General features: G+C 41.8%; 1 protein-coding gene across 3 annotated transcripts in view; it reads right to left on the reverse strand.

Moving 5' to 3' along the window:
- The window catches only part of kdsr (3-ketodihydrosphingosine reductase), a 58,072-nt gene that overhangs the window by 11,654 nt on the left and 20,382 nt on the right, over positions 1 to 26,036 (reverse strand). The window contains exons 6-10 of one of the 3 annotated variants that reach the window (XM_072283258.1): positions 24,882 to 25,073; positions 23,571 to 23,654; positions 21,505 to 21,588; positions 17,158 to 17,259; positions 1,215 to 3,452 (exon numbers count right to left, since the gene is read on the reverse strand). In XM_072283258.1, coding sequence (XP_072139359.1) covers positions 3,330 to 3,452; positions 17,158 to 17,259; positions 21,505 to 21,588; positions 23,571 to 23,654; positions 24,882 to 25,073 — 585 coding nt within the window. In that variant the 3' untranslated portion in view covers positions 1,215 to 3,329. Of the gene's footprint in view, positions 1 to 1,214; positions 3,453 to 16,672; positions 17,011 to 17,157; positions 17,260 to 21,504; positions 21,589 to 23,570; positions 23,655 to 24,881; positions 25,074 to 26,036 lie in introns of those variants that run through there. The other 2 variants (XM_072283260.1, XM_072283259.1) reach the window with 2 other exon arrangements.

Below are 26,036 nucleotides of genomic sequence, written 5' to 3' on the forward strand. Positions count from 1 at the left end.
CCATGGAAATCACCACCACATCTCTCCACCCAGACATAGTACTGTGGTCCATGGCAACCAAGACAGTCCTCATCATTGAGTTTAACCATCCCGTGGGAGGAAGGAGTGGAGGCTGCCCACGAACAGAGGAGCTGAGGTACTCAGGCCTGGGAGCTGAGTGTAAGGAAGCTGGCTGAAGGACCATCACCTACCCTGTGGAGGCAGGATTCCGGAGCTTCATCGGCGCATTGTCGACAAGGCTACTCAGTGATATGGCAGTGACTTGAGTGAGGCTCAGGAGGGCCGCCAGAGAGTTGGTTGAAGAGGCAGAAGAAGGCAGCTTTTGGCTGTGGCTGAGGGGGAAGGACAGAAATTTGGGGACTAACCCCATTGGAAGCTGCAGGGGATGGCAGGGAGACATCCCTGCCACTGTTCTGCCACCAGGAGATGTGCAGGGCCAAGGGAGTGAAATGGTAATCCGTGGCTGAGGACACTGCAGCTGACCTGCGCGCACTGTTTGTTGGAGGTGTGGCTGGAAGCATTGCCAAGCAGGAAACATCTTCCTGTAAATCGCATTAAAATAATTCAAATGTTGCAAAAATTAAGCAAATGCTCCAACAGCTGAATACTAAAATGACCTAGCACTGGAGAAACATCATGAAAAGATTTACTCCTGGTACTGTAAATGAGGCTAAAGAAGCCCCAACCCATTCCTGATAACAGTAAAACAGAACATACACTCCACCAATGAGTTAAAACAAAACTAACGGAGTTCTGTTAGTGTTACAGCCTGGTTTTGAAGCATTAGTCTTCAAACTTGTGTCTGTGACAGACGCCCCAGAGAGACATCTGTATTAAAAGTAAAATACTGCAGAACTCTTTAAAATTCTAAAACAAAATAATGTCTGAACGAATGCAGACTTTCTAATTTTGATAACTTAAAAGTTCCCATGATTTCAAAACTATATAGAATTGAAATTCTTCATTTTATATTTAATAAGGGTTTTGAAAAATTTAGATCTTCACCAATGATTTCCTTAGCCAGAGGGTGGTGAATCCGTGGAATTCATGGTCACAGATGGCTGTGGAGGCCAAGACATTGGGTGTACAGTGGACATAGGAGCAGAATCAGGCCATTCAGCCCATCGAGTCTGCTCCACCATTCCATCATGGCGGATTTACTATCCCTCTCAACCCCATTCTCCTGCCTTCTCCCCGTAACCTTTGATGCCCTTACTAATCAGGAACGTATCATTGGTAAATTGGGGCAGCCACTTATTTGGACCAATTCTTAAAGAATGAAAACTAATTGAGAAAATAGCCGGGGTTTCCTTTGTTTATTTGGGACACTATGCCACTTAATTGGGGCAAAAGACTGTTGCTGAACAGTTTCTAACTAGCATCAGCTGCGTGCATTTGTGCGGCCTTAGACACTATACAGTGCCTTGAGTGAAAGATTTTTAAAATAGAGTTACTTGTCTGTGTATTTAAAAAGCAGTGAATTTTGTCACTGATGGTTGGTGATAAGAAGACAATTCAGAACTGTTTTGCTCATTGTGGTTTCAAGCAATCAGGCTTGGAAATGCCAGAAACGGCCGGGAGTGAAAATGAAATGATTTTACTACTTCAACAAGTTAGAAACTATGAAGAATTTAAAGTTATCCACAATCATCTTCAATGTTTCAATGAAAAAAAAAGATTTAGAGGATGCAGTCATCAAAATGGTTGTATGAGGCAGTCCATTATCTACACTAGGCGTCTACGCTGATTTTACTCATTTACAGTCAATCAAAAGAACACAGCAAAGTACACTGGTTTAATCCTTCCGTCAATAACTACTAGGAACTAATACAAGTTTTATAGTACTGTAATAGTATTGGTAATGTTCTAATTTGTTCTGTTTTTCATTCAAATACATAATTTGTTACTCAGTTAAATGGTAGTTTGTCTCTTTAATACCTTTTAAAACTATTTTCATGAAGCCTCAACTAACTGGAGCAGCCACTTAACTGGGCCAGAATGTACTGGTCCCGAAGTGTCCCAACTAACCAGAATCCACTGTATTTCAAGTGGCGGTTGATACGTTCCTGATTAGTAAGGGCATCAAAGGTTACGGGGAGAAGGCAGGAGAATGGGGTTGAGAGGGACAATAAATCAGCCGTGATGGACTGGTGGCGCAGACTCGATGGGCCGGACGGCCTGATTCTGCTCTTATTATCTTATGGGCTTAATACAATAAATATCCCATAGCTATGCTGGTCAAGTTACAAAAAAAATTCCAATTAAAATACACTACGGATTAGATAGCTGATCTATTAGAACTGACTAACTTTTAAATAAAACTAGTTAGGTGCTGCAGAAATTGCTATAGGATGTTTTAAAAGGTGATCATCTTTGTGATTCCATGTCGTATCACCCTCTAATCAGCTGCAGCTTTTACAACTCAGTAGGTTATGGGTTCAAATACCAGTCTAGAGATGTCACTATAGTATTCCAGAAGATTCTGTTGCATTATTTAGATAAGGGAGGAAAAATCGTATCTCTAAATTTTTTTCTAAAGTGACCAGAGAAGTTAAGACTGTAAACAATATTAAAAACTAAATAAATTATTCAGCAAATTAGTGTGATGCATCACACATCATTACCTGACAGGATAGCAAAGCTCCAATAGAAAGTATTTTATTCAATTTTTTTAATGTAACAAAGTAGTGCTTAATGAATCTTAGTTTCTAAATCATGAGGTTAAGACTTGCATTGATTTTTCCGCATCAGGCTTTTGACCAAATACAAATAGGGGACGGTAGTTAGATGAATGCCTCAGTCTGGACACCCGAAGAAACGCGATTTCCAAAACTACATACTTAGGCATTTATAAACAAAGAAGGGATTCACTTTTAAAGTGTGATACAGATGTTTAAAGCCAGATGAACAGGTTGTGAGACTAAAAAAAAATATTTTTGCAGATTCCAGTGGAACACTAAATGCAAACAGTGTAGAAATGAAATTTAGAAAGATGTTAACTTACTCCAATCAAGGGAAGTTGATTACTTACAAAAGTAGTGTGTGTCGGACAATACATTAAAAAATAGACACTCAATGATTTGTAAATCTCTCACATGCACTCCTGCCAGTCCACATTGGAGTTATAAATTATATGGAAATCCCCATTTTCAGCATCAGACCCACACAACTATTGCATTAGCTTCCATTTTATGGGATTTTCTGCCACAATCCACAACCAATGCCTGATGCCATTGAGACGAGGAATAAAATTATTGTTCACCGAAACATCTCCTTCGATCGTTCAACTTCTAAAAGTCTGAATCACTGGGCACCGTGTCAAATGGAGGTCAATCATCCTTCTTCTCCCGAACTGCACACTTTCCTTGCTGCATCATACAGCGGCGTACTATGCTGTCGAAGCTTCCCAAATAAAACAGAGCAATTGTACGGAAAAGACCCATGGTGAAGATCTGAAGAACAAATTTTTTTAAAAATCTAGGATTAAACCAATGTAAAACTAACATTGCAACTATGCAAATCTGAAATTCTGCTCTGGTGAGATTACAAAAGACTTAGTTTGGCTTTAAACTCTTTTCACCTAAACAAAAAAAGGTTCTATTCCCTTCGGGAAAACAAACCAAACAGGCAGCATCTAATACAGGGGATATACAAGTGAAAAGTCATACCCAAACCAGACAGGATGAATCTAATAGACATACTAGTAAGTTTAAGAGAAATTTGATCCAACGCCGAGACTGCTAGATTATGAAGCACAAAAGATTGCAATAATAAGGCAGGAGAACAAAATTAATGTAGCTCAGCTAACAAATTAATCAATGGAACAGAGGCTTTGTAGGGACATATGGTCTACTCCTGTGGGAAATCAATTAGCTTCAACAGTCAATTAGGTTTAAGACACATTCCCTTCATCATCAAGGGGAGAGGAGACAGGATTTAAAACTTTATAGTAAATATAGCTATTGTGACAGAGAAATAAAGTGGTTAATAGACTCTTAGTGGCCATTTTATTAGTTACCGCTTGTATCTAATACAGTGGCCACTAAGTGTACATTCGTGATCTTCTGATGCTGTAGCCCAACCACTTCAAGTTTCGACATGTTGTACATTCAAAGAAGTTCTTCTGCACACCGCTGTTGTAACACGTGTGCCCCCCCGCCCCACCCCATTGTCTACAAATTCTAGACTGTTGTGCATGAAAGTCCCAGGAGACCAGTAGCTTGTCACCAATAAGCCCACAGCATAAAATCACTTACATCACATTTCTTCCCCATTCTGATGTTTGGTCTGAACAACTGAACTTCTCGACCCTGTCTGCATGCTTTACCGCACTGAATTGCTGCCACATGATAGGCTGATTAGATATTTGCATTTCCCAGCAGGTGAACAGGAAGGTTATCTAATAAAGTGGCCATTGAGTTTGTTGTTACTGTGACAGAGAAATAAAGTGGTACATTATAGACCCCGTTCAAATGGCTGGCATCTAGTGGTGGTGTTGGCGAGTGGGAGAGGCAGAAGAGAAACACAGAATAAAACTTCAGTAACCATGATAATTAAAGAAATGCAAATGATGTTGGTGACAGTCTATTGTTGTGGAGAGACATGAAGCTTCAGGGACAAGCCCAAACAAGTTGGTGCCTGAAGGGAAACCCTTGATGCACAAAAGAGAAATATTACACAGTAGGTATTATTGGAGACGATAAGTGCCAAGAAAATGGTGCAGATAGACAAGTCTGTGCCAAAGGAAAATCATTAGTCAGACAAAGCTAATTGGGTGCAATACGATGACAGCTGCAGTCAGTGGTTTCCTAACGATGGATTGGCAGACACAGAACAAAGGGAACCGCATCCATATTTTGTTCTAAGAGTCGATTTGGGTAGAACTTGAAAATAGCATTCCCAAGTTCCATTACCCGATAACTTGGCGGCTCCACCAGCAATGTTTTCCCTTTCCATATGTGAGTAATAACAGAACAAAACAAGATGTGGCACGGTTGCACAGCGGTCAGTGTGATTCGTTACAGCACCAGCGAACACCACTTCGATTCCTGACGCCATCAGTAAGGAGTTTGTACGTTCTCTCCATTACCAAAAAGACATAGAGGTTAGTAAGTTGTGGGTATGCTACGTTGGTGCCAGATGCAAGGCACATACTCTGTGTTGGTTTTTGACACAAATGCCGCATTTTACTATATGTTTCAAAGTACATGTGACAAATAAAGCCAATCTTTAATCTACAGTACAGTACAGGCCCTTTCACCCATGATGTTGTGCTTATCCAACCCTTGCCTTCTAAAGAGCCCATAACTCTTCATTTTTCTTACCGCCACGTGTCTAAGATTCTCGTAAGTGTCTCTAATTTATCAGCCTCTACCACACCCTAAATGGTGCATTCCAACACTTACCACTGTGTACATAAATCGACCTCCAACATCTCCTCCTCCGCTCTCTTTAAAAGGATATCCTCTGGCGTTAGCCAGTTTGTAAATTTGACAAACTGGTAAACATGGCAAAGCTGTCTAACTGTATTGCTTGTATAGACGTGCCTAGTGATGCAAGGCTTACACTGATATTATTAAAATACACTCGGCTACTACGAGTGAGCGAAATCAGAACCCAAGCACCAAGTTAAACAGTCCGTTAATGAATTCCTGCCAGATGGCCCCAGCAGCACAGGTCTTCCCCCAACAACATCTCTCACAATAAGGTTAGCACATGGTAAAGTCACACACCGCAGGATCAAAAAAAAAACTGCCGAAGGTGAGAGTCTCAACCAGCTGCATCACAGACACCACAATCCCCAGCATTGAGGACATCTTCAAAAGGCGATGCCTCGAGAAGGCAGCATTCATTACTAAGGACCCCCAGCACCCAGGACACGTTCTCTTCTCATTACTACCACCATCAGAGAGAAGGTACAGGAGCCCGAAGACTCAATACTCTAGGATCAGCCTCCCTCCGCCATCAGATATCTGAACAGTCCCTGAACCCGTGAACAGTACCTACCATTTTGCTCCATTTTTAGATACTTCTTAAAAAATAATACATCTTATTGTAACTTAGTATTTTTTAGCATATCGCACTGTATTGCTGCAGCAAAACAAACTTCACAACGTCAGTGATACGATTCATGCACCATCTCTGAAATAAGAACAAGTGAAGTCAATATACACATACAGGTGTCCCCCGCTTTTTGAATGTTCGCTTTACGAAACCTCACTGTTACAAAAGACCTATGTTAGTAACCCTGTTTTCGCTAACAGAAGGTGTTTTCACTGTTACGAAAAAAAGCAGTGCGTGGAAAAAAAGGCAGCATGCACCCCGAGCAGCCACTCTCCCCCGGATTCGGAACGGCATTCTCGCCAGCATCGCTTAAACACGTGTCTGTGAGCAGCCGTTAGCAAGATGAGTTCTAAGGTATCGGAAAAGCCTAAAAGAGCTTGTAAGGGTGTTACACTTAGCGTAAAACTAGACATAATTAAGCGTTTCGATCGTGGTGAACGAAGTAAGGACAAAGTGAGTTTGGCTTGTGGAAGCTGACGAAGATGATGTTGAAGAGGTTTTGGCATCCCATGACCAAGAACTGATAGATGAAGAGCTGACACAATTGGAAGAGGAAAGGATAACAATCGAAACCAAATGAGTAATGATAAAGTACGACTTTAATTTTGAAAGGGTACTTCAGTTTAGGGCATATTTGCAAGATGGTTTGAGTCCTTACCAAAGAACTGTGTGACAGAAAAATGTGCGAGGCTAAGCAGTCAAGCGAGCCTTCCACATCAGCCACAGCAGACGACGAACCTCGACCTTCGACATCAAGGTGGGCAGTCATAGGAGAAGGTGACCTGCCTGCCCCAATGGAAACAGACGACGATGAGATGCCACCCCAGTGTCCCACCACCCCAGCTCCCAGGTCGCGGACAGATACCGATCCACGGAGAATGCAGCGGTAGCCAGGAGGCACACAGCACATTTTTAAGAAAAAAAGCTGAAATAAACAAGCTAATTAATTACGTGCCAGGCGGCACCTAATTAATTAGCTTGTTTATTTTGGCTTTTTTCTTAAAGACGTGCTGGATGCCTCCTGGCTACCGCTGTACTCCTGCATGCTTCGCAGATCGGTATCGGGGTCGCTGCCTGGAGGGTGGGGGCCACTGCACCACCCAAACTCCGACAACTCAGCCTAACACACCATCATCAGTGTGCTCTGCGCTGTCTTCCCGATTCCCGTAAGTGATACTACACTGTACATATATTATTTCTACTTTATATCGGCTGTGTATTTTTACGTGTTATTTGGCATGATTTGATAGGTTATTTTTGGGTCTGCGAACGCTCACAAAATTTTCCCATATAAATAAATGGTAATTTTTTCTTCGCTTTACGACATTCCGGCTTATGAACCATTTCATAGGAACGCTCTACCTTCAGATGGCAGGGGAAACCTGTACTCACAAATCTATCCACACAGATATATGCTCCTATAAGTTCATATATGGCATCCTTTGCTTTTTAGCCATGCTATACAAGCAATCAAAATGCTTACATCTCTTTTCAAGCCCGGGTTTTAAATGTGTATGCCTACATAAATGTGCCTTAATGCATTACTGTTACTGTAATGGAAGAGCTTTATAAGTTGTTAGAGCAAATACAAATGTATAAAATAGCTGTTTTAAAATAGTCTGAAGGCAGGAACCCAATCATCATCATTACTCAGTTAAAAAAATACACTAATTGAAAAGTAATATGCTAGAATTGAACACTGTTTAAAGCCTGCAAAACATGAAGTTCGGGGCACTAATTTAGGTCATGGTATTATATTGAAAGCACTCTGACAGCATTAAATCAACCAGGAACTTGCTCAGTGTGGTACTTCAAACGAATAAACTGGTGGCATTTTAATTCCAATCCCCATTCCAGTTCCAAGATGTCAGTCCATGGCCTCCTCTTGTGTCACGATGAGGCCACCTTCAGGGTGGAGGAGCAACGCCTTATCTTCTGATTGGGTAGGCTCCAACTGATGGCATGAATATTGATTCCTCCTTCCAGTTAAAAAAAACTTTGCTCACCCTCCCTTCTTCTATTCCCCACTCTGGCCTCTTACCTCTTCTCAGCTGCCGATCACCTCCCTCTGAGTCCCCTCCTCCTTCCCTTTCTCCTACGGTTCATTCTCCTATCAGATTCCTTCATCTCCGGCCCTTTACCTTTCCTACCCACCTGGCTTCACATATCACCTTCTAGCTATCCTCCCCCCCATCTTTTAATTCTGGCACTTTCCCTCTTCCTTACCATTCCGGAAGAAAGATTTTAGGCTGAAGTATCAACTGTTTATCCATTTCTGTGGATGCTGCCTGGCCTGCTGAGTTCCTCCAGCATTGTGTGTGTGTTAATCAGGAGTACAGCACTGACTGAGAGATAGGAAATGAAGGAGGGACTTTGTTCTAGCTTGAAGTATCTGTCACTTACTTGGCTCAACAAGTCTACATACTCATAAAGAGTGACGCAGGCAGTCAGCTTATGTGCTGGAGTGTTAGACTATGAGTGAGGACCCCCACTTGAGGCACGCCTCAGTCTATAATACAAGATATGAGACTGTTAGAGAACTACTCAAACTGCAAGATAAACAAAACTAATAAATAAGCCCAAAGCCAAAGGTCAAAGCCTAGCGCTTGGTGATTCCGGAGGTAAAGGCCCGAAGGGCAAAGACTGAAGTTGGTGAATCCTGAGGTAGAGGCTCTCTGAATCTGCAGGGAGGTTGGAGGCCTAATGCCCAAGGGTCCTGGGCCAAGGACTAAAGGCCTAGAAGTGACCTATACTGGGGGTTGGAGTGTGTGAGAGTGGAGAGTGGAGAGTGGAGAGTGGAGAGGGGAGGGGGAGGGGGGAGGGGGGAGGGGGGAGGGGGGAGAGGGGAGAGGGGAGAGGGGAGAGGGAGAGGGGAGAGGGGAGAGGGGAGAGGGGAGAGGGGAGAGGGGAGAGAGGGGAGAGGGGAGAGGGGAGAGGGGAGAGGGGACGAGGGGAGAGGGAGAGGGGAGAGGGGAGAGGGGAGAGGGGAGAGAGGGGAGAGGGGAGAGGGGAGAGGGGAGAAGGGAGAGGGGAGAGGGGAGAGGGGAGAGGGAGAGGGGAGAGGGGAGAGGGGAGAGGGGAGAGGGGAGAGGGGAGAGGGGAGGAGGGGAGAGGGGAGAGGGGAGAGGGGAGAGGGGGAGAGAGGGGAGAGGGGAGAGGGAGGAGAGGGGAGAGGGGAGAGGGGAGAGGGGAGAGGGGAGAGGGGAGAGGGGAGAGAGGGGAGAGGGGAGAGGGGAGAGGGGAGAGGGGAGAGGGGAGAGAGGGGAGAGGGGAGAAGGGAGAGGGGGAGAGGGGAGAGGGGAGAGGGGAGAGGGGAGAGGGGAGAGGGGAGAGGGGAGAGAGGGAGAGGGGAGAGGGAGAGGGGAGAGAGGGAGAGGGAGAGGGAGAGAGGGAGAGGGAGAGGGAGAGGGGAGGAGAGGGAGAGGGAGAGGGAGAGGGAGAGAGGGAGAGGGGAGAGGGAGAGGGGGAGAGAGGGAGAGGGGAGAGGGAGAGGGGAGAGGGAGAGAGGGGAGAGGGGAGAGGGGAGAGGAGGAGAGGGAGAGGGGAGAGGGAGAGGGGAGAGGGGAGAGGGGAGAGGGGAGAGGGGAGAGGGGAGAGGGAGAGGGGAGGAGGGGAGAGGGGAGAGGGGAGAGGGGAGAGGGAGAGGGGAGAGAGGGGAGAGGGGAGAGGGGGAGAGGGGAGAGGGGAGAGGGGAGAGGGGGAGAGGGGAGAGAGGGGAGAGGGGAGAGGGGAGAGGGGGAGAGGGGAGAGGGGAGAGGGGATGAGGGGAGAGGGGAGAGGGGAGAGGGGAGAGGGGAGAGGGGAGGAGGGGAGAGGGGAGAGGGGAGAGAGGGAGAGGGGAGAGGGGGAGAGGGGAGAGGGGAGAGGGCAGAGAGGGGAGAGGGGAGAGGGGAGAGGGGAGAGGGGAGAGGGAGAGGGGAGAGGGAGAGGGGAGAGGGAGAGGGGAGAGGAGAGAGGGGGAGAGGGAGAGGGGAGAGGGGAGAGGGGAGAGGGAGAGGGGAGAGGGGAGAGGGAGAGGGGAGAGGGGAGAGGGAGAGGGAGAGGGAGAGAGGGAGAGGGGAGAGGGAGAGGGGGAGGGGAGAGGGAGAGGGGAGAGGGAGAGGGGAGAGGGAGAGGGGAGAGGGAGAGGGGAGAGGGAGAGGGGAGAGGGAGTGAGAGGAGTGAGAGAGAGTGAGAGAGAGTGAGAGAGAGTGAGAGAAAGTGAGAGAGAGTGAGAGAGAGTGAGAGAGAGTGAGAGAGAGAGTGTGTGTGTGTGTAGGGGGAGGGGTGGGGAAAGGGGTTTGCTTTGTTCTGTTGTCATTGTTGTTGATGCTTCTGCGCTGTGTGGCTTTGTGGGCACAGCAACAACCTGTTGGTGACACCTGCAGGCTGCCCGCTAGTACATCCTTGGGTGTGTCGGTTGTTAATGCAAACAAAGTATTTCACTGTACTTTTGATGTATGTGTGATAAATAAATCTGAATCTGAAAATAACTAAAGGTAGGGTTTATCAGATTGATACTTAGTGTTTAAGACTAGTTTTGGGCCCATTATCTCAGAAAAGATACCGCTGGCATTGGAGAGGATCCAGAGAAATTTATAAGAATGACCCAAGAATGAAAGGGTTTAATGTATGAGGAGTGTTTGATGGCTCTGGGGCCTATACTTGCTAGAGTTTAGAAGAACGAGGGAGCGATGTCATTGAAAACCTACCAAATATTGAAAAGCCTAGACTGGATGCAGAGAGGACGTTTCCATTTGTGGAACAGTCTGGGACTAGAGGGCACAGCCTCTTTAGAACAGACATGAGGAGGAAGTTCTTTAGCCAGTGTGTTGAATCTGCGGAAATTCATTGCCACCAAATGGCTGCGGAGGCCAAGCCATTGGGTATATGTAAAGCAGAGGTTGATAGGTTCTTGATTAGTAAGGTCAAGAATAGTTATGAGGAGAAGAAAGGGTGAAAAATAAATCAGCCATGATAGAATCGTGAAGTGGACCCAATGGGCTTGATATCCTAATTCTGCTCTCCATGTCTTATGGAGGGACTAAAGAAAAAAAAAATGGTTACATAGAGACCAAGTAAGACTGGGAGGAAGAAAACAGTGAAAAGAAAACATCAGTCTATCCTCTTGAGATTTTCAAAGAACAGAGCATGATTTGTATTTGTTTTGTCCCACACACCTGGGCCTTTGGTATGACCAGGCAAATTTTTCTGCCCGTTATGCCTGTTAATATCGCAACACGATTTTCATGGATATTACACAGTATTACAATCATTTCCATGAATTCTGAATTTCAAAGGAATGCTGGATATATCATTTGGTGAACCAGGTGTGAGAGCTCTGCGATTCCCAAACAGTTGGATAACAGATAATCAAGAGTTTTACTGCATGCAGTATTTTGTGCCTATGACCAATATACCCGAACCTATAAGTCCTGAATTAGTTTTAATCTTGGCAAGTATTACTGATAATTTTGATCTCTCATGGATTTAATGATTAACTCTTTCCCTATAAAACTAAACTGAGTACTGAAAGGAAGATGACATCTCAACTATGGGATTACGGTAAATGATAATACAAATATAAAAATTATACCAGGCTGTATCATCTCGAAGGTCACAAATAACCCTGTGACTTTGAGGTGACTGAAAAGATACCAACCTAAAGCTGGGAAAAGATTTCTAAATTTGTAGGCAAATTACATTTGTTCAGAGTCTGAGGATGACTGCAAATTTTAATTTAAGTTTTAATATGACTTAATCAGCTTAATTGAATGACTTGGAATCAAACTTCTCACCAGTTAGATAGAGACAAAAATGCTCATCTGTGACCTTCATTTATAAGAGCAACAAGATTCAAATCCTGAGGAGCAGCTTCTCAACTTCTGCTCTACCTTAGAATCAAAATCAGGTTAAATGTCACTGGCATATGTCGTGAAATTTGTTGCTTCACAACAGCAGTACATGGCAATACATAGTAATAAAATCTATAACCTATAATAAATTACATACTGCAAAAAGAGTGGAAAAATACTGAGGTAGTGTACATGGGTTCATTGTCCATTCAGAAATCTAGTGGCAGAGGGGAAGAAGCTGTTCCTGAAACATTGAGCGTGTGTACCTCCTCCCTGATGGTTATAATGAAAAGCGAGCATGTCCTGGGTGATGGGGGTCCTTAGTGATGGATGCCGCCTTTTGGAGTCATCACTTTTTGAAGGTATTCTGGATGCTAGGGAGATCAGTGCCTATGGTGGAACTGGCTGAGTTTACAATTTTCTGCAGCTTTTTCTGATCCTGCGCAGTGGCCCCTTTGCACCAAATGGTGATACAACCGGTTAGAACTTCTACAGATGCACCAAGGTATATCTGCAGAAATTTGTGAGAGTCTTTGGTGATATACGAATTCTCCTCAAACTCCGAACCAAATACCACTGCTGTCATGCCTTCTTTGTAATTGCATCAGTATTCTGGGCCCAGGATACACCCTCACAGAGGCTGACACCCAGGAACTTGAAAATGCTCACCTTATCCACCTCTGATCCCTCGATGAGAACTGGTGTGATTCCCTCAATTTACCTTACCTGAAATCCATAATGAATTCCTTGGTCTTACTGACGTTGAGTGCAAAGTTATGTGTTGCAGAAAATCCACGAAACCAGTTGGTCTAACATAATCTTGTACACCTCCTCATCATTAATCCCCTAAAACCATAAAATGTAGGAGCCCATTGAGTCTGTGTCGTCATTCCCTCTCAACCTAATTCTCCCCGTAACCTTTGACACCCTTACTAATCAAGTGTCTATTGACCTTCACTTTAAATATACCCAATGATTTGGCCTCCATTGCCACTTGTGGCAATGAATTCCATAGCTTCACCACCATTTGGCTAAATAAGTTCTTCCTCATCTCTGTTCTAAATGGATGTTCTTCTATTCTGAGGTTCCACATCCAATCTAGGCTTTTCAATATTTAGTAGATTTCAATGACATTCCCCCCCCCCATCTCCATACTTCTAAACTCCAGTGAGTACAGCCCAGACACATACATGTCAACTCCTCATATGTTAACCCTTTCATTCCTGGGATCATCTTCATAAAATTCATCTGGACTCTGTCCAACGCCAGCACATCCTTGCTTACATAAAGGTCCCAAGGGTGCTCACACTACTCCAAGTGCGGTCTAAGTCAGAGAGGAAGCAGAATTAGGAACCTAGGTCATTTTCTTCCTCTCTAAGGTTTGCAGTAATCCGCTTCATTAGACAGTTGAAGCATGACCTCAACTGCAATGGCAGCAGATAGTTCAATAGGTGAACTTGGCCAACGGTGCACCAGATACTCAAGTAGAACAGAAGCAGTACATGGTCAAAAGGGCAAAACAGCTGTTTTATCCTCCACTCACTGGAGGATCAGAGGGAGAGAGGTTCAGCAACTTTAAGTTCCAAGGTGTTACTATTTCAGAGGACCTGTCTTCAGCCCAGCACACAAGTGCAATTACAAAGAAAGCACAGCAGCACCTCAACTTCCTTAGGAGTTTGTGGAGATCTGACATGACATTTAACACTTTGACGAACTTCTTTAGATATGTGCTGGACCGGCTGCATCAAAGCCTGGTAGGGAAGCACCAATGCCCTTGAGCAGAAAATTTCTCAAGAAGTAGTGGATACGGCCCAGTGCATCACGTGTGAAGCCTTCCCCACCTTTGAGCACATCTGCATGAAACGTTTTCACAGGAAAGAAGCATCCATCATCGGGGACCCCTACCACCCAGGACATCCTCTCTTCTTCTCACTGCTGCCACAAGGAAGGTGATACTGGAGCCTCAAGCCTCAGACCATGAGGTTCTTGGAACAGTTATTACTCCTCAACCATCAGGCTCTTGAACCAGAGGGGATAACTTCATCTGCTCCATCATTGAAATGTTCCCACAACCTACGGATTCATTTTCAAGGGCTCTTCATTTTCATGTTCTCCATATTTATTGCTTATTTATTTATTTATTTATTATTGTTACTTCTTTCTTTTTGTATTTGTTCAGTTTGTTGCCTTTTGCACAGTGGTTGAACGCCCAAATTGGTGCAGTCTTTCACGATTCTGTTATGGTTATTATTCTATGGATTTATTGAGTATGCCCACAAGAAAATAAATCACAGGGTTATATATGATGACATACGTGTACCTTGATAATAAATTTACTCTGAACTTTGGAATCCAGAAACCATGGATTTGATTTCAAACATGAAACACAAAATATTGCTTAGCTGTGTAAAGCAATCACAAACACCCCTTTATTGTAGCAATTAATGTGATTTGTCAATGCACACAGCTCTAAACTGCAAGGCAGATCAGAAATCTCTTTTCAGGTTCCAAAGGGAGATAAAATTAAATTGGGCATCTAACAAACCAGGGTAACAGAATAGGAAGTCCCTCGGGGAAAAGCAGGCTTTCTCCCCACGAGGGTGTGTTGAAAACAAGTGGGCATAGGTTTAATGCTAATAATCGGTGGTTCAGAATAGGATTTTCTTCCCCACAAAGGTGGTGGTTGAGGCAGATACTGACCCAATATTTAAGGATAATCTAGACTAGTTCTTGGATTGCTAAAATGCAAAAGCCCTGATCTGACCCAGGTAAATGGAATTAGTTTCAGTGTGCACAACAGGCAGCATGGAAATAGTGGGTCAAAAAGGCTGTTTCTATGATGTACCACACCCATTCTAGAAAGCAGATAGGCTTCAAGCATGAGGTAGTGAAACTTCCTTTCAGAAGGCTAAACAACAGATTTACTGATTACCTGATGCAGCACCATACTGCTGGAGCCTTTTAACATTTATTTTATTTAAAGATACAGCACAGAACAGGCCCTTCCAGCTCAACGAGCCATACCCACCTATTTAACCCTCGCCTAATCACAGGAAATTCACAATGACCAACTAACCTACTATCCGGCTTGTTTTTGGAGTGCTGGAGGAAACCAAAGCACCCAGAGGAAACCCATGCATTCACGGGGAGGGAACATACAAAACCCTTACGAACAGCATCAGAGTTGAACTCAGAATACCAATGCCCCGATCTGTAATACCATCACTAACCGGTACGCTATGGAGCGTGGAGGCTTTTCATTTCTCTCTGCCATATTCAAACCACGGGCCCCCACATTTGCATGCTTGACAGCAGACTCCCCAGTTTATATGGAGTCTACCCCAAGCTCCATCACGTCATGAGATCACAAGGCAGACGGAAGAAGATATGAAGGATGCTCCCAAAACCTCCTTGAAAAAAATGCAACATCCCACTTAATTGTGGACCTATATATCATGTCTGCTCAAAATGATGCAGCATTCAGAATAAAGAACTTACAGTCCTTTCTCTCCCTTCCCCCACCCCCAGTAATTTCTACCCCTCCCTCATTCTCTTTCTCCATTCCCCATTTTGGCTCTCCTCTCCCCGCTTCTCTTCTCGTCTGCCCATCACTCCCTCTAGTTCCCCACCTCCTTCCCTTTCTCCCATGGTCCACTGCTCTTTCAATTTCCTTCAGCCCTTTACTGATTACTTAGTTTTCTTTAGTGAGGCATTCACATTTGACATGGTGGTGCAATGATGTACACCATTCATGTACATCTTTCATATAACCAATCATGAATTATGTATACAAAGAGTGCTTAAGCAATATATTTACAATATTCCTGAAATGTTAAATACACTACACCAGCATCTGCAGAATCTCTTGTATTTATGACTTTTAGTCCTGGTTGGGAACATACAGAGTTCCACCATAAGTATAGGTACCACTGCCTATCTGCCTGTCCCATCAAGCACCTCCTGCCTCACATGTTGCAGTCTTGGTTACTCACTTTGTCAACCACATCAGAACCTGGAGCCTTGGGGTAGGAGCTGGTTACTCTAAAGTTAAGGAACCTCATAAAGATTACTTCAGTCATGGAAGACACTACAAGTGTATAAATGGATTTGAAAATACATACTATACAATGACAATCCATATATTAATCAGGGACTCTTCCAATAAAATATGCTAATATGGTATTAAAAAGGAAACAAGATGATTTTTGAAAAAAAAACAGTGGGGTCAGATATTCCCAAAATTATTTCAGATTTCTAGCATCTGAAGTGCTTTGAACATCAAAAAAAAGTCAAGACATTTGTTGAAAGTGAGGGAATAGACACTGGAAGCTTTTGCACAGTTCACTTCCCCTGAATTTGTAAAAACTCTACAAATCAAAAGAGATTATCTATGATTATTGATGTTTGCACTTCTGAACATTCTGCTGATTGCTGATTGCTCATGGTTGTTTGCGCTAGTGTCCTGTACAATGTTAGTTGGTATCCTGTTGTCTGTTAAGGTATTCTCCTGTGTTTTATGCTCGGCACCAAATCACAATCAATTCTGGTACGTTTCACAAACTGGCAAGAAAGTAATTCTGATTCTGATGTGAATTTTTTAAAAAAAAAAATTTGAACAGCAGCAGCAAAACATGGAAAAGATCAAAAGGCATAGGAACAGAATTAGGTCATTTGGCCCATTGAGTTTGCTCTGCCATCTCACTAAGGCTGATTTATTATCCCTCTCAACTCCATTCTATTGCCTTCTCTCCTAATCTTTGACACTCCCTTATTAACCAAGAACCTACCAACCTCCATTTTAAATATACCCAATAAATAGGCCTCCACAGCGGCCTGTGGCCATAAATTTAGCAGATTCACCACCCTCTGGCTAAAGAAATTCCTCCTCACCTGTTTTAAAGGGATGTCCTTGTACCGAAAGATGAGAATGTCACAAGAATAATCATGTAACTATTTACCAGCACACAAATTTGAAATGATTAGGGCAAGAGGTAAGGTGGAATATGATATCTAGTCTTTACACTTCGAGAGATGACAATGTCTATATGCACACGCACCGCTACACACCAAACTTCGTTTCTGTGCACAGCTCTAATGAACCAGAGACCAAAATCTGCAAAGTTTCAGAGAAAGTGGGAAAAAAATTACCAGTTATTATATAATTTTTTTTACAATATTTTACAAAGTCTGGAATTAAAATTCATGAATTCTTGTTCACACTTCATTTATAAGAAAAAAATATGTAAACGCAATGACATACCTGCTGAAGACCTTCTGTAATAGTGGTGACAGGAGACATACCACAGGTGAGAGAAGATAACATGTATCCATCAGATCCAACTGAACTGTTAAAATTTCCTTGCTATTCATTGGAGAAGAAGAAAAAACGACATTTACAATTGCTGCAACAGATTTCTTTTCTGTGATAGCTTAGAAACATAGACACTAGAGCCAACCATTTGGTACTTTGGGCCCTCTTCACCATTCAGTATAACTCTGGCTAATTATTTACTTCAATACCTTGTTCCACTGTTATCCCTTTAATGTTGTATCTACAGCATAGTGCAAAAAGTCTTGGGTATGTATCTAGAAATCTTCTTTATTTATTAATCTTTTTATTGATTTAAAAAACATAGATACAATCAAATACAATCAAGAGGAAAATTAGTTCAAATATATATATATATATATCAGTAACCAAAATTAGACACTGTCAAAATCATATTGTTAAACTAGTATAAAATATATAATAAAAAAAAGAAAATAACAATTCTCCTCTTACCAGTTAAAAGGAGAAAGGAAAAAAAAGGGTTTTAAATAGAAAGAAAAAAAACCCCACTACACTATATAAAAAAAAACAGAACAAACAAAATAAAAAGGGACTGGGCAGTCCATTTTGAGGATACAACCAAAAAAAAGGAGAGAAAAACTTTCTGATCAAATCTACAACCTCGAAAAAAAAACTTAAAAGAGTAATAAATCAAATTAAATGAAAATATTGGATAAAAGGTCCATATTTGTTCAAATTTAAAGGATGTATCAGATGTCCAACTTCTTATTTTCTCTAAACTTAAACAGGACATGATGGAGGAGAGCCAATAAAAGACCGTAGGTGGATCAGAATCCTTCCACTTCCATAAAATGGCTCTCCTGGCCAGTAAGGTCAAAAAGGCTATCATACGTTGAGCAGAAACAGGAATATTTCCTGCTACGGATGGGATAATCCCAAAAATTGCTGTAAGCAAGTGAGGTTGTAGATCCAAATCCAAAACTCTTGATAGTGTTTTAAAAACATCTCTCCAAAGGTTATCTAGCTTTATACAAGGCCAATACATATGAGTTAAAGTGGCCAACTCAGTATTACATCTGTCACAAATAGGATTAATATTGGAGAAAATACGCGCCAGTATAAGCTTTGACATATGGGCCGGTGCACTACCTTGAACTGTATCAAGGAATGACAGGCACAAGTAGATGAGTTGTTAACCAAATGAAAAATTTTACTCCATTGAATATCTGAAAACGACTCTTGAAGTTCCAATTCCCAAGCGCGTTTAATGTTATCGTTAGATATCATTCGTAAACTCAATAACCGTTTATAGATCATGGCTATCAACCCTTGTTGAAATGGTTTAAACTGAAAGAGAACATCTATCATATTAGGTGGATAAGCAGAACGGTAATTTGGTAACAAACCACGTAAAAAATTCCTAATTTGTAAATATCTAAAAAAGTGTATATTAGATAAATCATATTTATCTGCTAACTGAGAAAAAGACATTAAACAGTCCCCTAAAAACAAATCTGAAAAAGTTATAATTCCCTTGGTTTTCCAAATTAAAAAGGCCTTATCCAAAATTGATGGTTTAAAAGAAATGTTATGTATCATACTGTACTGCTGCCGCAAAAAAACAATTATGACAATAAATCTGATTCTGATATGGGTGTGTATTGTGGACTGAGACTGGGAAGGGGGCAGGGAGAGGTGAGCAAGCGGGAAGCACCAGAGAGACATTCTGTAATGATCAATAAACCAGCAGTTTGGAATAAAATGACCTTGCCTGGTGTCTCCGCACCTGTGCCACACCCCATCCCAGCACTCCTCCTCTGCCACCTGTCCCACACCCTTCCTGTGGCGCTCCATCCTCGCCATTCCTAACAGTTACAAACTTGCTCTCTGCTCCATATTGACAAAAACAGTATTGTGCAAAAGTCTTAGGCACTCTAGAGATATATAGATATGACTTATTCTTCCTTCTATGACAATCCCCAAGGCTGTAATCTCTGGTTCAGGATTTAACAGATATTGAGAACATCCCTGAATCAAGACCAATTCATCCAATTAGAATTAGCTTTCTCTATGAGATCCCCTGTTGTTTCTCCAAACTCCAGTGAACATGAATCTCATCTCTCCTCATACCTCTGTCCTACCATCCTTCCGTCAAATGTCCATTATCAGTGCTTCCAATAGAATCACAACAATTATTTATACAGCTGCTAATAAAGTATCAACATTGATCTTTGCATAATCATATCCAAGGAATACAGGTAGTCCCCAGGTTATGGCAGGTTTCTGTCCCTGAAAACAATTTGTAACGCAAACTGTACTTCAGAAATTAACAACTAAGTGTGGGAGATATTTATAGAAACAGCTATGATGGGATTTAAAATACTTTTTTTTAAAAAAAACAAAGTATGTGTACAGTTTAGAACTCTGAGATTCGTCTTCCCACAGACAGCCACAAAACAAAGAAAACCATGGAACCCATTCAAAGAAAAACATCAACCGGGGGGTTGATGCAAAACAAAATCACACAACCAGCAAAAAAAAAGTGAAAAACTCAATATAAAACACAAAACTGAAAGAGTTCAGCCATACTTAGTTTTGTTCAATCCAGCGCTGTGTCGTCTATAGAGCTAGCAAGCGCAGGAAGAGCACCTGCCAGTGAGACTCACCGACTCAGTGAGTGAGCAGACAATTGTGTCTGCTCAGTGCTCCCAGCTCTGCTTGGCTAGACTGGTCCCCGAATGTTGCAGCTTGTGGGAAAGTCGTGCGGCTGTTGGAAATGAGGCAAATTACAATATCCCATTCCCACCCAGCAGCAAATGGTCTAATCATGGTCAGATTAGATGCTTGGGCATAACAAGTAGCAGATGAAACTTAACAGACAAGTATAAGGTGATGTTTTTGCAAGTTAGGAGAAGCAATGGAGACTTAATAACACAAATCTATAGAGCAGGGATTCTTAACTTTTTTAAGCATGGACCAATTCCATTAATCAAGGGGTTCATGGACCCCTGGTTGGGAATCTCTGACATAGAGCACACAGTAACAAACAGACTGTGCAAAGATCTCTGAAGGCAGTAGAATATATTGAAAGATTAAATAGCATGGGATAAGGGATCTTAGCTTCATAGTTAGCAGACACTAAATATGAAAACAGGGGAGTTTTGCTGAATTTTTATGAAGCTCTGGTGAAGCTACAGTTTGAGCATTATGTCCAGTTCTGGTCAGCACACTTATGAAAGGTATGTTCAGAGATAAGGGATTTTCGCTATAAAGATAGGATTTTCCCCTAGAAACAAAAGTAACATCAGGGGAGATTTGACTGAGGTTTACATGACCACAACGGGGTTAGATAAGCAAGATAAAAGCTGCTTGTTTGGGTTGCGATACAAGACCTCAAGTGCACAGATTTAAGGCTGAGGGAAGAGATGTTTTATCTTTAAAATGAAGTAGCAAAGTTGCTGTCTGCAAGAATGGTGTAGATGGAGATAATCAATAATTGGAAAAGAAGTCAGGATGTAAACTTGAAAGAAATAGAGTCATAGAAAAGTACAGCAGAAACAGGCCACTCAGCCCATCTAGTCCATGCCAAAACCATTTAAACTGCCTACTCCCATCGACCTGCAAAGTTGTCATCTGCAAGAGTGCCCTCCATAGTCCTACCATTCATGTACCTGTCCAAACTTGTCTTTAAAAATAAATTTAAAGTTAAAGGGATAGCATCATGGATTTGACAGGTCCAATGGCCTCCTTCTTTGTCATAATGACACATAGTATTACATTTATTGTATTCACACTACAGACACCGCATAGAATAGGGTAGTATGATTTCAGTCCCCAGTATCTCAACTAGTTTGGGCTTTTAAACTCTAGTCTCTGTAGTTTAAGCTAATGGTTTCTGAAGCAAACACCAAAGACCAAACTTACTGATTCTATTGCAGAGCTATTCCTAACAGGATGTGAACTTAAATGAACTTATTAGACAATTAACTTATCAAGTACAAGTTAAAAAATATACAGGGGTTTTTGAAATACAAACTCTCAAATGTTTACTCCAGGGGTGGGGGTAAGAGTTGGGGGGGGAGGGGGGTGGCAAGGGTCAACATCACTTCTTTGTAGAACTGACCTTAGCTTTAGATTCTTTCAATCCAAGATTTAAACAAGACCTCAGGAGGCTCATGCCACTTATTTTCCCCAACTCGGTCTCAGGAGTTAATGGGAAGCCGTAAGTTAATGTTTTCCAAAGGAGGCTTTACGCATGAGAAACCATGTCCACAGTTTACAAGTCCTTTATTAAGATTTCTATGTATTCACACTTACCACAGCATCTTTTACGATGATCTTTGCCACTTGATCTGGTTGACATAGCCCTGAAGTCTCAGAAATCATCTGGGTCTCCAAAGGCTAAAATAACAATGTACATTAAAAATAGATTCTTAGTTGGCATATTGCTAGAAAGTACAATAAACGATGAAGTGGTACAATAGTGTAGTGGTTAGCACCAAGCTTTACGATACCAGCAACCTGGGTTCAATTCCTGTCACAGCCTGTAAGGAGTTTGTACATTCTCCCTGTGACTGTGTGGATTTCCTCCCATAGTCCAAAGATGTACCAGTTGGAAGATTAAATGCTCATTGTAAATTGTTCGTGTAATTAGGCAAGGGTTATATCAGGGGTTGCTAGGCAGCACTGGAAGGGCCTATTCTGCACTGCATGTCACACATATATATACAAAATTAAACCCATCATAATGGGATATTCCAATTCCTGAAAAATAGTTTCTGATCATCTCGAGTCTCATCATAAGGTGATGGATGAGAGTAGGACAGTGAATCTTGTCTAATTGCACTTTAGTTAAGAATTCAACAAAGTCCTTCGTAGTAAGTTAAAACAGAAGATTAAGCTACACAGACTCCATGGTGGCTTGGCCATACAAGACAGAGGGTAGTTGTGGAAGGGTCTTATTCTGACAGGAGGTCTACAACTAGGGGTATTCTACAGGGATCAGTGCTTGGACCTCTTGTTTGTGATACATATAAATGTTTTGGTCAAAAATGGAGGGTCAATTAGTAAGTTTGCTGATGGCAGAAACTGGATAATGAGGAAAGTCCTCAAAAGATACAATGGAATGCACGGCACCATGCAAAAGTGTCAGGCATATATAGCTAGGGTGGCCAAGACTTTTGCACAATACTGTATTTATCAGTGTGAAGTGGAGAGCCAGTTTGTAAATCTGGTGGGAGGAAAGGATGCTAGAAATGGTGAGGGTGGAGCACTGCGGGAGGGTTGTGGGACGGGGCAGAGGAGAGCCAGGGTGGGAGGGGTGGCACAGGTGCAGACACACCCAGTCCTGAGACACCAGACAAGCTCATTTGAATCCAAACATTTTGTTTATCATTATAGAACGTCTCTCAGATGCTTCTGACTCCTTGCCGCCTTCCCACTCTCAGTCCACAGTAGACACCCATATCAGAATCAGATTTATCATCACTCACATGTAATGAAATGTTTTTTTTGTGGCAGTACAGTGCAATACATGAAATTACTACAGTACTGTACAAAAGTCTTGAGCACCCTAGCTATATACATGTTCCTAGGACCAAAATTGTGGTTAGCACCAACATCATGGGCCAAATGGCATGTTCCTACATTCTACTGTTCTATGTTCTCACCTAAACAAGTATTTTCTAACTCATTTTTGTTTTAATTCTACAGAATTGACTTGGTATGCAAGTAATTAAAGTGCCTCACTTTTGGATCTCCTATCAACAATTCATAGGTATTTTTGTTCATTATGCAGTCTATTTGAGATCTGCACCCAATTGACAAGCATGGTTGAGATAAAAAAAACTCAATTTAAATAAGACTTTTCTACTTCGAATATTTTTGAAGTATTTAGTCTAAGGTTTCCCACACTAAAGATTAGCTTTGTATAGAAAGTTATCTATGTTTCTGAGATCTCATTAACAAGCTGTCATTTTCTTTACCACCAGAAAATTTTTGTTCCTCATTAATTTTGTTTTGATCTTAAAAGCTCAACCTTATTATTATTGTATCTTGGCAATTCAGCTAACACTCTTACATGAAAGGTTTGAAAAGCAAAAAATTATCATAAATTTTCGAACAATGGAGAAAGGAAAAATAGAGCAATGTTAGCAACCCTGTAGTACAGAAACTCATTTAGGATTACAGATTTCTCAAGTATTTATCATGAATAATGATTAAAAGAGCATACATATGTAAATACAAGACATCTACAGATGCTGCAAACCTTGAGCAACACACACAAAATGATGGAGGAAGTGAGGACAAGAACATTCATCAGATACAGATTTATGCACATAAAGAGGTCTGAGCTAAATATGTTTTTAAAAAAAAGCCTTTACCTTGTCTTTATTCTCCTCCTGAAATCCAGGTGTGTCTGTGTCAGGAGGGTATGCAACTGTGATGTAGATATTATATGGCTTCACCTGTAAACACCAAAAAATGCAGATCAAAAATAAGTACTGTACATCTTAAAATTAAATTTAGCAAACCAGAGAGCAACCACACTCATTGAGAAACTTTCTGTACTATGGGATCATTGGAAACTAAAACAGTGTGCATTCTTCCCATTCCAGTAATTAACAGCTTGGTGAGTAATAGGCATGATCTCCTCATTGGAGATTCAAGTATGGATTTTTATTGGACCTTATTTTGGATTGAAATTCAAAAGCAGGCAACAGTACTTTGAACAGAAGGAAAAGGGAGGGGGATGTAAAATCATCAAAATCAGCAAATCTGAAATCTCTTCCCCTTACCTATATGGAATTTAATATTCCATAAGTAATGCTCAAGACATGTGGGGAAAACAACTAATGAAAGGCATTATTAAAACTATTCGCTGTTATATTGCATTGGTTAAAAAAGTGAACCTCCCGCAAACCTCCATTTTGGCCACCGATAAGAGGCCTTGCAATAGGAAGATGCATTAACAAGGCAATGAAAAAGGTGTTTTATAATATTACAAAAGCAATTGCAGTGCTTCCAGGGCCAGTTTCAATGATGATTACCATTGCCTGCACACAATCATTTGTTAAGGTAGTGATAAATTTGGTATTTGAAGGAATGAAACACTGTTGCTTTAAATAATTTGGGAAAAGAAAAATAATGTACAATAATAAAAACATTAATTGAAAAGTCACTTTTTGAATAACATTAAATTGAGAGATAAATTAATTCCTGAAATATATGAAATATCAAAAATGCCTAATGCCAAGGGCTTAAGCTAAAAATTCTCAGGCTCACCTGCCTTGTTTTCCTGTGAATAGTGCCATGTACAACCAGAGAAAGGTGATACTTCCTCACAAAATGTTTGGCTTTCAATGGAGTAGAACAGATATAGTACATATATCTGAGTACAGAATCTTGCTCACTGATAGGATGTTACTTAAATAGCATGTTATTATGGTAGTACATTATTATTGGAATTATAACACAATAGCAATTATATGTCTAACTCAGAACAAAATCATGTTATATATTTCTTCACATGCTCCCTTCTATTCCTTAGGAAAGCTGAATCTACAACAATATCACACACAAAGATCAAAGTAATCTAATAAGGGAAGTCAACTGTTCATATGCCTGACAAAAAAAGGGGGGGGGTGGAATTGCCATAAGCACGTATAATACAAATATAAAATTGATGTGTGTACCTCCATTTGCAGTGATTCAGCTAATCCACGAAGAGCAAATTTGGATGGCGAATAGGCTGTGTATCCAAATAACCCAACTTGTCCTGCCTGGGATGACACGAAGACTACCCTTCCCATTCTTCTTTCCTTCATGGTGTGAATGACAGCTCGGGTGGGATAGACACTACCCAGATAATTGATCTCCATTAACCTCTGGAGAGAATGAAATACAATATTTATCAAGATCAATATTCAAGCCATTTAAAATAAAATTAACAGAAAGCAACTTTGCAAGTTAACTTACATGGAAATTGGCATGTTAGCTCTTTCATCTAAAAGTTGACACCAAGCTTACTGAAAAACCAGCCTTAAAAATCACATTTAGTTCAGTGAAATAGATGAATAGTTCACTTGACAAATTCATGCATCATGCTAACATTTCATTATACTAGAAACTAAATGCCAACACACATTGGCATAATGGATTACCCAAAAGTTCGAAATTTCAAGCTTATTATCAAAGGAGGTATACCATGTACAACCTTGAGATCCATCTTCCAGCAGGCACCCACAAAACAAGGAAACACTATAGAATCCATGAAAAACCACACATAACAAACACCCAGTGTACAAAGAGGACAAATTGTGCAAATAGTTTTAAAAAAAGTAAACAAATAACACATAGAACGTGGACTGCCGAGACCCCGGCTGCCAGGTCAGTTCAGCCCTGAGGCAAGTGAAACCGAGAAGCCCAATGGTTGCAGGGGAACAACTGCCTTCAAACCCAGCAGCACAGGACCAGAGACCCCTGAACCTCTCCCTCAGTGGTAGTAGCGAGAAGAGAGGGAGACGGGTCAAGTTTGACCCATTGTTTCCCCGCACACTGGTCTGTTTTCCACTCTCGGGGCTCGATGCTTGAATTGATGTGGAGTAATGGAGCCGAGCACGGGTTTGTTTTCCCATTCTCCAACCTCGACGCAGCATCCGCCACCGGAGATTGTCGTATCTGCATCCTTAAGAGTCAAGGTCACCAATCGTAAAATCACCAGGTCATTTAGACGGTTCAAAGGTCCGTCCCTTAAAGTGAAACAACAGGCTGCGGATTGCAGTCATCGCAGTTCAGAAGTGGATCTAGTAGAGTATAGAGTGATCTTGTGAACTGCCAGCACCATCTGT

Source organism: Mobula birostris, chromosome 19 (assembly GCF_030028105.1).
Source record: "Mobula birostris isolate sMobBir1 chromosome 19, sMobBir1.hap1, whole genome shotgun sequence".
NCBI lineage: Eukaryota > Metazoa > Chordata > Chondrichthyes > Myliobatiformes > Myliobatidae > Mobula > Mobula birostris.